An 18,022-nucleotide genomic window follows, 5' to 3' on the forward strand; every position below is an offset into this window, starting at 1 on the left:
CCAGTTACTTAAACTACTTAGTGCCACAGTAGTAAGTTGACTGAAAAATCAATAAACCATGCATAAAGAGTCTGGTCAGTAACCCCTGTGGGAGGGTAAGACCTGCAACTCTTCTTTTTTCAAGTTCATGGCTTGTGAAGGCCTAAGCAGCTCTCCTGCAAATTCTAGGGAATGGCGGTTACTTATTGTAAGCACCTTTAAAAAATAAGGTGCAAGATTTTGCGCATCATTGTGAGCCACTTAGCCACTGAGGATATTACTTCAGTCATATTAAGAGCAATCTAAACTGTTTATCAGTACACAGTACTGAGTACATAGTACATAGAACCCAAACTGTGTATCTGGGTTCTGCTTCACCTCCAAATACCATACTGGAACCCAGGTAGGAAGAATTTGGGAAGAAGGGTGTGGTGGCTAATTTTATGTGTCAACTTGACCAAAGGAAGGGATGCCCAGATAGCCGGTTAATTATTCAAGGTGTGGTCTGTGAGGGTGTTTCCAGAAAAGATTAGCATTTCAATCAGCAGACTGAGTAAAGATCTTCCTTCACCTATGTGGGTAGGCATCATCCAATCCATGAGCCAAAATAGCACAAAAATATGGAAGAGGAGTCAATTATCTGCCTGCCCTTATACAATGGAGCTCCTGGTTTTGGACCTTTGAACTCCAGACTTACATCATTTCCTCACCCCACTCCCACCTTCCAACTGGGACTGAGAGTTACGCCATAGGCTTTCCCAGTTCTTAGGCCTTCTGACCAGTGAATTACACCTCCAGCTTTCCTGGTTCTCCAGTTTGCAGACTGCAAATGGTAGGACTTCTCATTCACCAGAATTAGGTAAGACAATTCCAGTAATAAACAGCTAAACAGGCAGATAGATGGATCTATTGATCATATATCTATACATACATACACATACAGATCCTATTGGTTCTGTTTCTCTGGAGAACCCTAAGGGGTTCTAAATGTCTGTAGGTTTAGTCAGAGAACAGTGATTGCCACATCCTGAGATACACATTGGTCCTAAAACAAAGGGAATTCATTTTAAACCCAGAATTATTATTTTTTTTTATTTAGAGAGGGAGTCTCACTCTATTGTCCAGGCTGAAGTACAGTGGTCTTAAAAAAGGGAATTCATTTTAAACCCAGCTTTATTTAATTAATTGATTTAGAGAAGGAGTCTCACTATGTCACCCAGGCTGGAGTGCAGTGGTCTTAAACCAAGGGAATTCATTTTAAACCAAGCTTGTTTTATTTGTTTGTTCATTTATTTAGAGAGGGAGTCTCGCCCTGTTGCCCAGGCTGCAGTGCAGTGGTGTGATTTTGGCTCACTGCAAACTCTGCCTCCCAGGTTTAAGCGATTCTCCTACCTCAGCCTCCCAAGTGGCTAGGATTACAGGCAACCACTACCACACCCAGCTAATTTTTGTATTTTTCATAGAGACGGGGTTTCACATGTTGGCCAGGCTGGTCTTGAACTCCTTACCTCATGTGATCCATCCGCCTTAGCCTCCCAAAGTGTTGGGATTACAGGCATGAGCCAGTGGGCCTGGCCTAAACCCAGCATCATTTTAAGTCTTCTCCCACCTTACACAGCTTGGACTTTTGTCAACCCAGATCTTTTTCCTCTAAATGACCTGGTTTCAGAGAACTTCTCACCAAATGGGGTTGTAAAAAGTTCATAAAGTAGGACATTTACGTGCTGCACATATCAGATCCTGGAACAGTTCAGCTCCTAAAAGCCTTGAAACCACAAGTCATTGTTCATCTGAGACTAAAGGACCAAGAAAATAAACCTTGGTTTCTCAATAAATAAACTATGCTTGCAATAAACAGTACTCTCCCCTAAGAGCTGTATGCTATAATTACAAAGCAAGAAGTACACTTTTTCAGACATTATACCTGGGATCCTCTCACCTTCATAACCAGAAGTTATGCTGACATCATAGAGCACAGGATCATCCTAGTAGAAATCTATTCGGAAAACTTCTGTAAGAGAGTGTAATAAATTGTTAACAGTGGTTCCTTCTGGAGAGGAAGATGAAGTTGGGAGATATGTGAAGATGCTCACAATTATTCTACATACTTCTTTGTACAGTGCTTCTGGAGAAGAGGAAATCTGTACCACTGCAGTGGTAAAGTGAGTGGCTCACAATGATGTGGAAAATCTTGAAGTTGATCTTTTAAAGGTGTTTACTATGTGCTAGGTTCACTGGAGGCTATGACTCTACACTTCACATGGATCCTGCCCTCAAGCAGAGTGGTGAGGCATGAATGCAAAGTACTGTGGTACACAGTAGAAGGTGGTTCAATAAAGAGCCTCAGAAGAAGTGTTATGAGAATTGGAAAAATAATTCCTTCCGAGGAGAATCAGGGAAGGCAGAGAACATCATGCAAAAGATGGAAAAATATGAAAATGTATTAAATGTTTAGACATACTGCACACTTTTATTTATTCTTTAAGATCTAGTTCCAATGTCACCTCTGTAGTGAAGAGTGCCCTTTTTCTCCTGGAGTTCAATTGCTCTGACCCATGATTTTAGTTCCTGCCTCAATATTAGCCAATTTTCCTATTTATAAATCTTCCTCTATTAAACTCTTAAAGGCCAGAAGGCATTTTATATATACCAGTACATACCCATACTCTCGCACTGATATCCATCCTATCCAACCATTCATTAAAAGTACTGAGCTTTGTGCACAGGTGGCGGGGGGAGGGGTGGTGACATGCAAAATTAAGATATAATATCTACCAATGAGGATATTAACCTAAAAATTAATACTCCTAGCACAGTCTCATAAGTGCCTTGACAGAATTCACACATAGAACTATGAAAACCAAGATGATCAAAATTAAAGAGGATGAAAAGAAAAGGTTCCCTAAAAGAGATAGCAATTAAGGTTTTCTTTCTTTTCTTTTTTTTTTTTTTTTTTGAAGTGGAAAGAGGAATAGAGTATAAGATAGATTCTATGTGGTGGTAACAGCATCATCCCTTCAAGAACTATTAAAAGGCACTCGAAAATATTAAAATGATCCAAAGTATCATCAGGGTAGAGTCTGGAGAACTTGATTCCCAACTAAGTATTTTCTTTTGACTTAATAGCCATTTTTGAAAATAAACCCAACGTTGACCTATGATTCTAAGAGAAAGCTGGTGAAGCGACTTATCCTCGACACTGAAACAACATGCCCACAAACTTATTTCCTGATCACTCCCAACAAATATTTCAGTGCAGTGACTCTTTAAGCAAAATTAATGTGTCACTAGTTATAAAGTAGTATCATCTAAATCAATTCAGAGTAAAAATCTAAGGGACTGGCCTCTGGGCTCCCTACTCCCTACCCCTCTGCCTGGAAAGATTTGTGCAAACTTCCACTCTTCCTACCAGCTAGAATGCTTTACTGCTTGGTAAACAGGCAACGGCCTTCCCCTCTTCACCTAATTGCATCCCTTAAGATCAAATGTCATCTAGGTAACTTTTGCTTTAATTCCACTTGCAGGAGAAAAGATATAAGAAGCAAATACAAAATTAACTAGGGAGTAATAAAGTGGTTGTTTGCAAGCATGAAGAGACACAAAACCTCTCCACAATTCTGTGAACTGGAAGTATTACATTGGTTTGCTATAACCTCAGCTATTAAGGGGGTAATACCCCTATCTTCTCTATTTAGTTGCTGAATTTTTTTAAAATAATAGTTTCTATTAAAATAAGAGTAATTTTTTAGAAGTAACTCAATCTCTCAAAATAAAAACAAAAATAATGAACTATAAGCTCAAAAACATTAAAAAAGTAAATAAAACAAATATTCTGAGCTTAAAATGAACTTTAAAAACATGTTTTTAAAAGTGTGAAATGAGTTTTCTATTTTTCTTAATTACTTGCAGGAAATTTTTGCATGTTAGGCATTATATCCCAAATAAGAATCCACACCCATAAGCAGGTCTGACCTAGGTGAGCAATGATACTTTACAAAGTAGAAATGAACATAAAATATTTTTGAAAAGCTAACATTTGTGTTTATTAAAATTAAACAACAATCTATCTCCTGACATACAAGTAGGTGAGAAGTTAAGATATGTTGCAACTCCAACCTAATTTCACAAGTGTTGTTTTCATCTCCAGTCTTCAAAGGTTTGTCACATAAACAGTTTAATAAGGGCAAAATGGTGATAATATGTGTATCTTAAACTGATTTTGAAAAGGATGCATCACAGGTTGACACTTCCACATCTATACAACTTTATTAACAAGTAAAATACATGCCAGCATGTTTTATATATGGGCTAGGACATTCCTATGATAATGAATGGCACATTATCATCTAACAGTTGACCTTTATCGAATATATGCTAATATTTCATATGACTATTTGAAGAATTAAATAACTAATAAACAATAAATGTTAACATAACATTTAACAGCAGTTATAAATATAAAAGCCATTCAGTTTAGTATTTACCATAAGCTGGAATCATTCAAATACAACTATTAAAAAAAATACTATTCCTCTTCTACAGGCCAAATGGTCGATTAGAAAACACTGTGGCGATAATACTGGCTCTTGCCCTTACCCCAGGTTCCATCCCTCAAAGGACAGTGGAGCTAAAGCAGTCACTTCTTGGTACAGTCTACAATTATACATAGGATGATTACATAACTTATCCTCCAAATTAGAACACTTTTGAGAGTAAGACGTGACACTATTATGCTGAGAAAACAGGAATAACGAGGACTGTTTTGAGCAAACTAAGGATATGTTACCTTTGTTAAGTACAGTATCACATTCACTATCATTACTTTTTGCACTTCTTGAAATAGTACATACAAGATGAAAATAATTACATTAAATGAAGAGACTCCAAATTTTTCTTCAATTGGATATTTTGAACTCCACTTTTCCTGTTAGGAGAGATTTTACTGGAAATATTAGTGATTACTGTTTTAACAGGTAAAAATCTGCTAACAACTTCAAAGGCATGTCTAAAATGAAATATATTTTACAGACTCAAAATAATAGGCTAAAGATTAGTTTTTCTATTAAGCAGAGATATTTCATTTTAACTGAATGTAATGGGATCTGTATTTTAATCTAAATCTCCAAAATCTATCCCACATACACTATATAGAAAAGTGCCTGCTTTAAAATTCAGTTTATTGCATAAATACATAAAAATGGATTATCCTCGGCCGGGCGCGGTGGCTCAAGCCTGTAATCCCAGCACTTTGGGAGGCCGAGGCGGGTGGATCACGAGGTCAAGAGATCGAGACCAGCCTGGTCAACATAGTGAAACCCCATCTCTACTAAAAATACAAAAAAGTAGCTGGGCATGGTGGCACGTGCCTGTAATCCCAGCTACTCAGGAGGCTGAGGCAGGAGAATTGCCTGAACCCAGGAGACGGAGGTTGCGGTGAGCCGAGATCGCGCCATTGCACTCCAGCCTGGGTAACGAGAGCGAAACTCCGTCTCAAAAAAAAAAAAAAAAAAAAAAAAAGATTATCCTAGCCAAGACTAGCTTATTCATTTACAATAGAAATAATTTGAAAAATTTTTGCATTAACTTCCAAGCCCCAGTTCACACTCAAAAATGTTTTGATCCCCTAACAGGATTTTTGAGTTTTCAATCTTTAAGGCAGAGTGCAAAGACGATCAATTGTCCCCAAAACACAACAACAGCTGTTCAAGCTCACAGGAAATGAAGTACGCAGGATTTGATACGTCTGAAGAACATTAAGTTTTGGAAAATAACATTCTGATTCCCCTGCTTACATGATGAGATTTAAGGCTACCTTTGAATTATGCCAATTATAGAGAATTAAGATCAGTACGTACACTTGAACCTTATAGATTTGGGGGGGGAAAGTCAAAACAAAAAGCAACTTTTGATGTTGGATCAAAAGTAACATATCCATATTCAGAAAACAAGCATTTATACCATAAAAGCTAAAATGAAATTTTAATAAGTCAATGTTTGATAGCTAACCTTCTTAGTAATTTTAAATTACCATGTAGCAAAGGTTAATTTCATTTAAAAATTATTGAGAGAAAAAAGCACAGGTCTGTCTGTAAGAAACTAATATGCAAGAGATCCACCATGAATTTGAATACATTATTAGTACAGTTTAATTTTATTAATTTCCAAATTAGGCAACTAAACTAAATATTTTTCTTTACCCCATGCTATTGTTTTACTCCAAGGGGTGTAACACGGGTCCTTTAATCAACAATAAAATTCTATGCAGGAAAGTAAACTGAATGAGACAAAACAAAAAATAGACTATATTAGCAAAACAAAACTATGTTTTATTTATCAAAGACAATGAAAAAATTAGAAAATACAGAGAAATACAAAAGAGGTTATAAAGCATAATAAATTTTATTTTTTGGAAATGGAAAAATGTCCCTTAATAGTTAGATGTACCTTTTAGTAGTAACGACTAATAATAAATAAGAAGTCAATTTTATACGTTCAATATAGCTGTATTAAATAATTTTTAAGTTTAAAAGATAATATACCATCATTTTAAATGTTGGTATTCAAAATTAAAGATATAATCAAAAGGAAAAACAGATGAGACATAAAATAATTTGCAAGATGGGAAATATAGTAGCTTATGAATGTAAATTCAATTCCAGTTGTAATAATGGTTCTGCACTCTCACTACACACACAGAACCCACACCCCTATATGCCACAAACATATTTCCATAATGTGAAATAAGTGTTTGCATACTCATTTCGGGATATGTTTTTTACAAGTTAATCCTAAAGTCATAAAGCAAAGAAGTGAATTAATAGCACAAGATTTTAAATGCTAAGCTTTAAAAAACTAAACTCTAAAAAATTATTACAATGACACTGAAAGATATTTATTGGCTTATTTAAAAGACAAACACAAATGAGAATTATCTTATTTAGAAAATTAACTTTCAAAAATTATCTTAAATGAAATAAATATAATTTCCAATACAATCTCTTCCTGCAAGAATCTCTAAGATGGGCAATCCTAAAAACCCAGCTTCTCATTTGAAAAACTAGTGTGCTCTGGCCAGGCGCGGTGGCTCACGCCTATAATCCCAGCACTTTGGGAGGCCGAGGTGGGTGGATCACGAGGTCAAAAGATCGAGACCATCCTAGTCAACATGGTGAAACCCCGTCTCTACTAAAAATACAAAAATTAGCTGGGCATGGTGGCGCAGCCTGTAGTCCCAGTTACTCGGGAGGCTGAGGCAGGAGAATTGCTTGAACCCAGGAGGCGGAGGTTGCGGTGAGCCGAAATCACACTATTGCACTCCAGCGTGGGTAACAAGAGCAAAACTCCATCTCAAAAAAAAAACAAAAACTAGTTGTCCCTTAAAAAATTTTTCTTTTTCTTATAAAGACATTTGGTACATCCACATTTTCTTAAAATTTGTCCAAAAACAAATTCTATCTTTAACATTCAGTTTCTATGTGTGTGTGTGTGTGTGTGTGTGTGTGTATGCATGTATACATATACATATATATATTTAGTTCACTTAATTTAAAATTAATGAAAGATATCTGGACCCAATTTCTAAGATAACATTGCAGAAAGTAAGTTATGCACGGTTATTTACAGGAAGAGTTTTCCTAATAACGTAAATGTCATGTTCAAAAATCTGACAAATCCTTTCTAATAATCAGTACCTGCAGATTTCAATAAATTTTATATAACAAAAGATGTTTCATGTGTAGAATTACCAGATGAATCTAAAAGCCAGAAACTAAATCATTTGACATGGTTAATAATCTCATTCTTAATTATACTAAATGTCAGGTCAAAAGTCAATGGCATTTACATGCTGGAAGACTGTTTATCACTCACCTCTTTCAATTATATCAAACACTGATTAACCAAATGTGACTGGACTTAAGTGCTACAACTTTATGATTTCTTTCAAGTATATCCAAATCTCTTAAATGGGCACATATGCATATGTGCAAAACAAATGAAACATAGATACTCAAAGAATGAACAGAAGTGGCTTGTAAACATAAACCACCCTGCCATTCAATTTCGAAGCTCTGTGTTTTCTTCACTAATTTGTCTTCTGCTATTAGTAGTCTTCTATCCTATTAAAGTTGTAGGTTTACCGATGATCTGGAAGTTTCACATTGGTATAAGAAAGGAATGTCGAGTTGATGCAGTCTGGAGACAAAGAAAGAATCAGTCTTAAAATGTATTAAGTTGTGTTTATCTAAGTCATAGTATAATAAGAAACATTTTATAGAAGAATTATATCAAGTATATAATATTCTTTTGATAAAGATAACAAAGTCTATATGTCAGAATATATTCTAAAGTGTAAAACTTCTCCAGCAGACCTACATCTAGAAAATATTTACACTGTATTTTAGCTCTTCAAAATGCAATACAAGATAATCACATAAATTAGTAAAATGGCAAAATTACTTAGCCTTTTATCTTATCATTAATACTGACAAATTCTTAATGCCACTGTTTGCAAAGGTATTTTGCTTGTTAAAATTAAAAGCAACATCTTTGGGAGTGGTTGGTGGAATCTTTAATGGAACACTTAAAATGATACTTTAACATAATCTAGAAGTACAGTGTATTCATTGTACTCTAGAAGAAATAAGTAAATTATATAAGCTTATGTATAACATATAAATTATAAATAACATGTAAGCAACCAAATTACAAAGTATACAATTTATATTAGAAAAAAGATATTTTGTTTTAGTATACTTGAAACACTTTTTTTCCTTGTAGTCCTACATTCAGAAGTTAAGTACTAGTAGACATTTTTGGTTATGGAGTTAAAATGCTTTAAAACTTTACATTATTTATAGGCATAAAGATATTGTACTTGCTTTAGAAAACAGAATACAGTATGAGATTACTTTATGTGAAGATACTCCCACTGCACAATAAATAAATACTATTACTGTATACACAGCCTCCAGAAACTCACTGGAAAACTAGTAAGACAACCTCTATTCATTTCTTCGTATTCACTTAATTCAAGTTGTAGCCTTCATTGCTGATAAAAACTACACACATTAAGAAAACAATAACAGGCAAGGCGCGGTGGCTCAAGCCTGTAATCCCAGCACTTTGGGAGGCTGAGGCGGGTGGATCACGAGGCCAAAAGATCAAGACCATCCTGGTCAACATGGTGAAACCCTTGTCTCTACTAAAAATACAAAAAATTAGCTGGGCATGGTGGCACGTGCCTGTAATCCCAGCTACTCAGGAGGTTGAGGCAGGAGAATTGCCTGAACCTAGGAGGCGGAGGTTGCGGTGAGCCGAGATCGCACCATTGCACTCCAGCCTGGGTAACAAGACGAAACTCCGTCTCAAAAAAAAAAAAGAAAACAATAACGGAACTATTTTCTTCACATGACTTTTATTCCTTGATCCAGATTATTAAAAGGACTGCAAGACAAATTATTTTTCAATCACAGATTTTTTTTCTCCACCAGATTATCTAGGTGAATTTCACATTGTTTTATATAAAAATGCCCATTCTTTCAGTGTAAGTACTATGTCATATTTTGTTTTGTTTTCAAGCCTTCAAATTTTGTGCTGGTAATTACTTCACATACATTCTATGGTTAATCTTTATAGAGAAGTTTTAAAATTCTGATTTAAAATTTCAGTTCACTCATTATGTATTTTAAAAATTAAAATGTATGATATTCAATTTTAAAAATCTAAAAGTCATCTAAAAAGGTCTATGACATTAAATTTCAATAAGCTGATTGTTAGCAGTATTAAGAAATATTAAATATTCTAACTGAGTAAAAATCATGAATACACATTAGGCATTTAATATGTATCTGGTAAATCTGAATACACAAAGGGAACAGACAGAGTTCATAGATTAATATTTCTTACCTCTATAATAAGAAGAAATACCTTGTTCTATGAGCAGCTGCCATACTTTCAGACATGTTTCTGACTTTTAGATAATTAACAAATCCTCTGAAGAAAAGGAGCAGGCCTGAAAAAGTTGAAATAATATGGATATACTATGTTCTTATATAGAAAGGGGCAAGATAAATTTAAAATAGACAATTATAAACAAAATCATCTTGGCTTAAGGAATTTTATTTGTAGACTTCCATTCATTCTGCAATATATTTTACACTATAAGGATAAACTCTGTCACAAGGAAATCTGTTAAGCCTAGATGTACTAAAATTAAAGCAAATCTAGCTATAGAAATCCAGAATTACATAAAAACATACATTTAAGTGATTTTCTTAAATAGTAAAGTTACCTGATACACTTAAACTGATTCAACTCATAAAAACCCCATGCTACACTGTACCAATCTTTTCAATTAATGTAACTTAGTTCACTTAGTGAACTAAGATTTACTTATATAAAGTAAATGAAAAGAAAAAATATACATGTGGTTGCTAACAACTGTGGAGAAAAAAACAAGTCTGTATAGCAATATCAAGTGCCTATCATCTGTGAAATCTGTATTTAAAGATATGTGCGTTTTGTACATATTTTAATTATGAGTTCTTATTTTGAGGTAATAATAAAAAAATAATAAAAATTAAGATGAGTTAGAGAAGACGACTTGGAAGAGTCACTCTAGTGATTTACACTATTTGGGATACATCTTATATCTATCTCAGTTTTCTCCTTTGTAAAATAGTATTTAAAAATAACCACAGATATATTTAATGATTTAAAAAGCAATACCTGTGAAATTCTCTAAAGTTTCAAATGAAAAATAGAAGGTAAGTATAAAACATTACCATTATTAGTATAAGCCTTTGAAACACTTAAGCATATGACTCTTAGGGAAACATTTATTAACTCCAGTAAATTTTTAACATGGAAATTGGAGTGGGGGGGGGTCCAAAAACAAAAACAGAAGAATCTACTGTATATGTATAACTTTCCTCACCAGGAAGGAAAGGAGTTTGTGAATTTAAAATATGAAGTCCCAAACTAAATTTGTACCCCAACTAATCACTAAAAAAGAAGCACGTGTGCAGTAAATTGGAGAGGAAAGATAGAAGATACAAATGATGACTTAAATGGTATAAATTTCAGCTAAATCCAATCTAATCCGCTTCCCATATCCTAACTCCCTCTGTTTAGGACTCCCTCTGAATTCCACCCTCATGCTTTTCCAGATGCTGTTCAAAGACAATAATACTGTTATCCAAATGTAAAAATATTATTGAAAAATGTAAATCAACTTTTTGTGGGATTCCTTTCGTTGTCTCTAAAGCAGCTGTTTCTAACACACATTTTACTTTTCAGGCATTTTCTAAAAGAAGCCAGCCAGTTCATATCTAAAGACCAATCACTCAGTGACTACTGTTTCTCAGCATTCTACAAAGAGCTCAACATTCTTTTCAGCATATGTGAGAGCAACATTTTTCTCACTGATTACATTTTCACAATCCCCGAAATAAACAAACACTAGATTATGGCTCTGAAGTGAAACTGACATTGTCCTCTGTATTCTACTCTGCCCATAATTACCTCCCTAAGATTCCTACAGTCTCTAAATAATACACACACACACACACACACACACACACACACACACACACACACTCATTTAATATGCTTAAATACTTAATAAACTTTATAAACCTTTTCGTTTTTAGCTAAGAAACTCAATAAAGAACATAGCATTCCGGCAGTCAGAACACAACATAAAACTAGTAGCTTCACCTCCAGAGGCATCTCAGCAAAGTCACTACACTAAAATTATTTCACTACAGTTATTAAAGAATTAAGTGACCTTATCTAATAAAAAAAAAAAATTGTTTCCCAAAAGATCCTAAAGATCCAACAGTATGACTAAATAAAAACTCAGAGAGAAGACTGCCACCTACTGAAATGCTGTTATTTTCTGATGCACTTCTGAATGAAACATGGGCTTTCAGTTTTAACTAGAAACAAAATGTATTCCTTATGTCACAAATATATCTGAAATGTGAATTAAAGGTCTAATGTGATTTAAAGATTTAACTTAATTATCTTACATTGAAGGTAAAAAACAAAAGGGAACGAAAATTGAAAATCCATAAAATTCCATCAATATTAATAAAAAGACAAAAAGAAAAATAAAATTAAAAAATAAAAATAAAAAGACATGCTTTATAAGAAGACAACTCAACAGAAGTACTGGGATCATTAGGCATGAAGTTTTTCCTTATGCCTGGCTGATTAATGATTAATTCAAGGCACATTTCAAATACATAAAGAATGTTTTCATGATCCAAAAATAAGAGAATGGATAGAACCACCAAACTACCCAACTCTCAAATTCTCTAAGATCATGAAAAGAAGTTATTTGTGTATATTTTCTAGGACAAATGCTAAAGACAATTTTTTTTAATCACACTGTTATTTTAAAATTTTGTAACATTCTATTATCATCCCGCCTCTGACTCTTTACACTGATAGCCTCTGGCTTTTAAATCTAAGAACTCTATGGTGCTATGTAGAACAGAATTGTTTAAAAATTGAGATGCAAGTGTTTGAATATGAGAATTTTACAGTAGAAAAATAATTTCCACATAAATTACAACATAGTTTATTTACATCTTACAGTTTCTGGAAATATCAAAGTTAAACTAAATGTATTAAAAGTAAACTTACCAAGTACAAGAAATATCCACCAAAGCCAATACTGTCCATTGAAATATCCAGTAAAATAATCAGAAAACTACGGAGTGAACATAAATATATTAACAAAATTTGTACACCTGAATTTGAAAATCATACATTATCTTCAGTTTCAGAACGATTTACCTCAAATAATCTTTAACACTTAAAAATAGCACAAAGGAAAAATTAAAATACTTAATGACATATACATATATGAATTATTTGAGAAAAAAATCATCTCATGCAATAGTAAAAAAAACTTACACAAAATACTTTAGAAACAAAAAAGTTTCAAACTGCCCGCAAGAAATAAAAATAAATGCTGTATGTCTGAATCACACATTTTCTCATTAAAAAGTTCACATCAGTTCTTTCTTCATAATCTCTCAAAACCACAAATACCATCCCAAACATACTACAGCAACTCACTGCTTCAGATATTAACACCAAAAGCCACATTAGTTTAATCTTATCAGATGGGGATGTTCTACTGACCTCCAAAAAGAAGAGCTTTTGACCTTCTGCACACCCCCTACTGTTAATCACTGCCAAAAATTCTAGGTGCATAAAGACCTCCAACTTATTAGAGTCTTTATTTTCAAACTAGATGCTCTAGCATTCAGTTCCCAACAGTGAACTGAGAACAGCTAAATGAACCTTAAAGTGGCATTTCAACAGTTCCTCTTAGTGGCCATGGTAGACAGTTTTACATTCTCTGTGGTGTAAGAATATGAACAGGCAGATGGAAGGCAGAGTTTGATGATACTGGACACAGGTATCTTTTCCTTGATTAGACTCTAGACATCACAGTTCATTAATTTTAAAAGGGTTTTTTTTTTTTTAATCAATCTAATTTTCTTCAGTTATTTCAGATAACTTTAGCACCTAAAACAGTGCCTCAAATGATTACTTTTTAAAAAGTGTCTAATATAACCTACTCTAAAACTACTAAAAATTAGCTTGTGTTTACTCACCCTGTTTCCACTGTTCTGCAAACTGAATCTGATGTAACTAAAACTGATTTAGTTAAATGCAGACTTGTTCTCAAATCTGATATTAATTAAAAGTGTTTGTACCTTTATATGTAAAGGTTTCCAATTATTTGTTGGCAATTTTCATATAAGCTTAAAAATCCTAGACTTTGGCAATAATAAAAAATGCTTACAAATTGTAAATAATGTTATCATTTAGGAAGCATATTAAATAAAGATTACCTAAGTCTGTATAGCCTTTTAAGTATTTTCTCAGGAAGTGTTTTCAATTAATAAACCATTTATTAATTTACAGTAATTTCAGAGATTTAAAATTTCAAAGTACTACTAAACACACAAATCCCACATATACCTACATCTTTAAAATATGTACAATGAAGGAGGGACTTAAAATTGAAAAGATACAGCTTATACAAGACTGCACTATACTATTTTTTATTCAGGTGATTAGCAATTAGAAATCAAACATTTTCATACAGGTCTTAAAGGCTATAAGAACAAAAAAAGAATAAAGAACCAAAGCAATACATTTTAAATTTCCATGTGTCACCCAGTAACAGGCAACCTGAAAATCAAGAAAAGAGTCATTCATCACCAAAAATATTTACTCCCAAGTGAAAAATATAATTACCTTCACCCTGATGTCAAAGAGAAGGATTCGCTATGTAGAAAGGATAAAGAAAGCTTTTGGACTCATTACTATGTTAACAAAAATGTTTTAAAATAGTAAAATCATAAGCCTAAGCTAATTTTTTTTAAGTAAGTAAATCAATCATGTTGATTGGCCAATCAAAGGCTATCGAAATCCAATTTTGGAAAATAAATTAACGAACATTAAGAATTCATCTGATTTTATTGTAATAATATAACACCAGTATTTCATTGTTTACATCCTAGCTACTTTCAAAATGTATATGATTCATTTTTAATGAAACATGTATGTATTTCTAACCAAACAATAAAAACCTTAGAAGTAGTATCAAAAGCCTAGGCTAAAGATATTTACACAAAATCCAAGGTTCGTGGCAGCTCAGAAACAAAATGGAGAGCAGCAGTATGATTTATAAATTACTTATTATCTAATGAAAGGAAACACCAGGTTTTTAGGAGAAAACTTTTCTCTCAGCACTAAACTCTAAGAGAAATGTATTACTTGGAACATTATAATAAAAGTCAAAATACAGTGTAACCGAGGCAGTACAGAAGTAGGAAAACAGGCAATGAATTGAGACCAACATAGATTTTAATTCACATTAATTCACATTAAAAACTGTGGGATCTTGTGCAAATGTTTAGACTCTTTTTATTCTTAGTTTCATCACCAATAAAATGTCTAGATCATGGCCAGCATCAGAGATACAGATAAAGTATGAAAATTTGTGGTTTGTAACAAATTATGCCTGGCACACACTAAGGGGTAAATGAATGGCAGTTATTGTTATTTTATACAAAAGATTTTTTTTGTTTTTTGTTTTTTGTTTTGAGACGGAGTTTCGCTCTTGTTGCCCAGGCTGGAGTGCAATGGCGCGATCTCAGCTCACAGCAACCTCTGCCTCCTGGGTTCAGGCAATTCTCCTGCCTCAGCCTCCTGAGTAGTTCGGATTACAGGCACGTGCCACCATGCCCAGCTAATTTTTTGTATTTTTAGTAGAGGCGGGGTTTCATCATGTTGACCAGGATGGTCTCGATCTCTTGACCTCGTGATCCACCCGCCTCGGCCTCCCAAAGTGCTGGGATTACAGGCTTGAGCCACCGCGCCCAGCCTACAAAAGATTTTTTAAAATCCTTGTAACACTTCTTGATACACACTAAAGGCCTGACATAAACTCTAACTCAGTAAAAGTATTTTAAGGGAAACTAAACCGTCCTGGTGATCAAACTTGATGCTAGTATACACCTTACAAACTGTAAGAAACTCCAGTCTTTGAATTTAAGTTCGTCTTACCACATCAACTAGAGGTGATAACTAGATAGTCTAATCCCTTCTCAACGTGAGGTTCCTATGAGAAAATTAAGCTGTAATACTCTAAGGGCATAAGTTACATAGGATGTATTAACTTCTTTTTTATATATCTAGAATGACACTAGCAATTTACTAACTTTGGGAAAATTGAGAAAATAGTCCTCATATCATTTTCTGTGTTCTGTGATTTAGATGAGAAATCTTATTTGAATAACAGTGCCTAATTCTATTAGTATCATAACTAACACTGGACTTATCCAGATCTAACTCTTGAGGTTTCTTAACACTAATTTCTGCAATGGAAGGGATTGTGTCATTATCTTTTTATGTTCCGTAACACTTAATAGATTTATACTTGTGTTAGGAACCCACTGTACATTTTTTACAATAAAATTAAAACAACAAATTGCCAGGGGATAGTTTGTATGGTGGCTCAAATTTTAATTATCTTAGAAGAAATCAGTCCATAGGTCCCAACCAAGAATTAATTGATTAATAACCAAAACCTATGGCTCTGCTAAGATTACTGAAACCCTGGGAAGCTATAAAATAAGTTTTAAACTAATGAAGAAACACATTATATCTATAAGCATTAACATTTTCATAATAGGTACTTTTAAATCAACTTAATAATATAAATATATTATCAAAGTGTCTGAAAACTTAAGAGAAACTAATGTATTTGATCTATGATTCTACTAAAAATTTTAGGAGGATTTAGCTCATTCAATTAGAAATGAATGTTTAAATGTAGAATGTATGTATTTTAAGTTACTAATTGTATAACAGCATTTAAAATATGTAGGTAACTTTTCAGAAGACTTATTAAAACAATAAATAAGGCTACTCTTGATCATTCTTCTAGATCTTATTGCAAAAAAAAAAAAAAAAAGAAAAAAAGAAACTAGGAAGAAACATTTATAAAAAGAAGTCAAAAGAGGCCTTCAAAAGGCAAAGGTAAATTAATAACAGTAATGCCTATGCAATTTTCACAGAAAACTATTTTGGGACTAGAGAAGTTGTTAAGATGGGGAAAAGAAAAGGAGTTATCGTTGTCTCCCTACACACTATCTTGTAAATTATAGGAAGGCAGAGGTTAATTTCAGGGAACAGGAAAACAAGTAAGGCTTAGTAGAAGCATAAGGGAAAAGAGCTCTAATAACCACTTCATAGGCCTTTACTTTTGAGCTCTCAATATTTTCAAAAGAAAGGAGAGTGAGAAGATATTTAAGTTCATGATAATGTGACTAAATGAAAGATTTTTATGTTTTAACTGATTTTAGGCATACCTGCACTATATTACAATAATAGCAGCCATGATTTACTGAGCACATATATTTGTGCAGTAACTGGGTAAGGTATTTTAATTACATTATTTTCATACCTCATAAAAATCCTGCAAGGCAGCTATCATCAGCCTATTATGAAGAAACTAATGCTTAGAACAATTAAGTAACTTAAAGTTAAAAGACATACAAAAAAAGATGAGATACAAACTTAAATTTTTCTGATTTCAAGGTTCTTTCCACTATAATAACTTCTCATATGATGAAGTTATAAAGTGTTCATACCACAGAGATCACTATAATGATTAAGCATAGGATTTAAGAATAAGCCTTGAAATAACTGAATTCATGAAAATAAAGTGACCATTTATGAACCACATAGAAAATTTCATACGTCTCATTTTAGAGATGAAAGAGATACATGTTAACAAAACACTCACCCTGACAATAAGGATCCATTTGATCAAGGAAAGGCCAAATCCGCAGATAGCACCATACCGTCCAGCTATGGTATTGGTGATACAGAAGGATAAACAAAATCCAAGCCAGTTGAAAATAAACGCCACTAAAAGCAACAGAAACGGTTATCTTACAAACCACAATTTGGAAACAAATTAACATAGACATATTAATAATATTTCACAGCTCAATGTAAACGGCAGCTCCCTTTTTTTTAACTCTGCCAATTAAGCCTTCTTTTTGGACTATAGCCTACTTTTTGCAAATGGGTTATTTGCTATACAGTACATCAACAAATGAGTAAGCTTGGTTTCTTGTCTCTTTGGCCAACAGAAATCCATCCCTGGAAGCTTATCATTAATGGTTGAAACTGCAGTTTTAAACTAGCTAAAAACCAGATCACAATGTAGCTCATGTGTGGTTCCACCCAAGAAGTCCAGCCTAAGCAATCAGCTAACAAAACTGGCTTTTAAAAAAAACGTAAAGCAGTCTGGCCGAGGTGGCTCATGCCAGTAATCCCAGCACTTTGGAAGGCCGAGGCAGGTGGATCAGGTAAGGTCAGGAGTTGGAGACCAATCTGGCCAACATGAAACCCTGTCTCTACTAAAAATATAAAAATTAGTCGAGTGTGGTGTCAAGTGCCTATAATCCCAGCTACTCAGGAGGCTGAGGCAGGAGAATTG

General features: G+C 33.6%; 1 protein-coding gene across 1 annotated transcript in view; it reads right to left on the bottom strand.

Annotated features, from left to right (window-relative positions):
• Nucleotides 1–4,226: 4,226 nt before the first annotated feature.
• Nucleotides 4,227–18,022, bottom strand: part of NDFIP2 (Nedd4 family interacting protein 2) — a 76,541-nt gene continuing 62,745 nt past the window's right edge. The window contains exons 5-8 of the mRNA XM_003931019.3: nucleotides 17,321–17,445; nucleotides 12,631–12,697; nucleotides 9,886–9,991; nucleotides 4,227–8,172 (exon numbers count right to left, since the gene is read on the bottom strand). Of these exons, the coding sequence (XP_003931068.1) occupies nucleotides 9,888–9,991; nucleotides 12,631–12,697; nucleotides 17,321–17,445 (296 nt within the window). The 3' untranslated portion in view covers nucleotides 4,227–8,172; nucleotides 9,886–9,887. The remainder of the gene's footprint in view (nucleotides 8,173–9,885; nucleotides 9,992–12,630; nucleotides 12,698–17,320; nucleotides 17,446–18,022) is intronic.

This window comes from Saimiri boliviensis, chromosome 16 (genome assembly GCF_048565385.1).
Source record: "Saimiri boliviensis isolate mSaiBol1 chromosome 16, mSaiBol1.pri, whole genome shotgun sequence".
Taxonomy (NCBI): Eukaryota; Metazoa; Chordata; class Mammalia; order Primates; family Cebidae; genus Saimiri; species Saimiri boliviensis.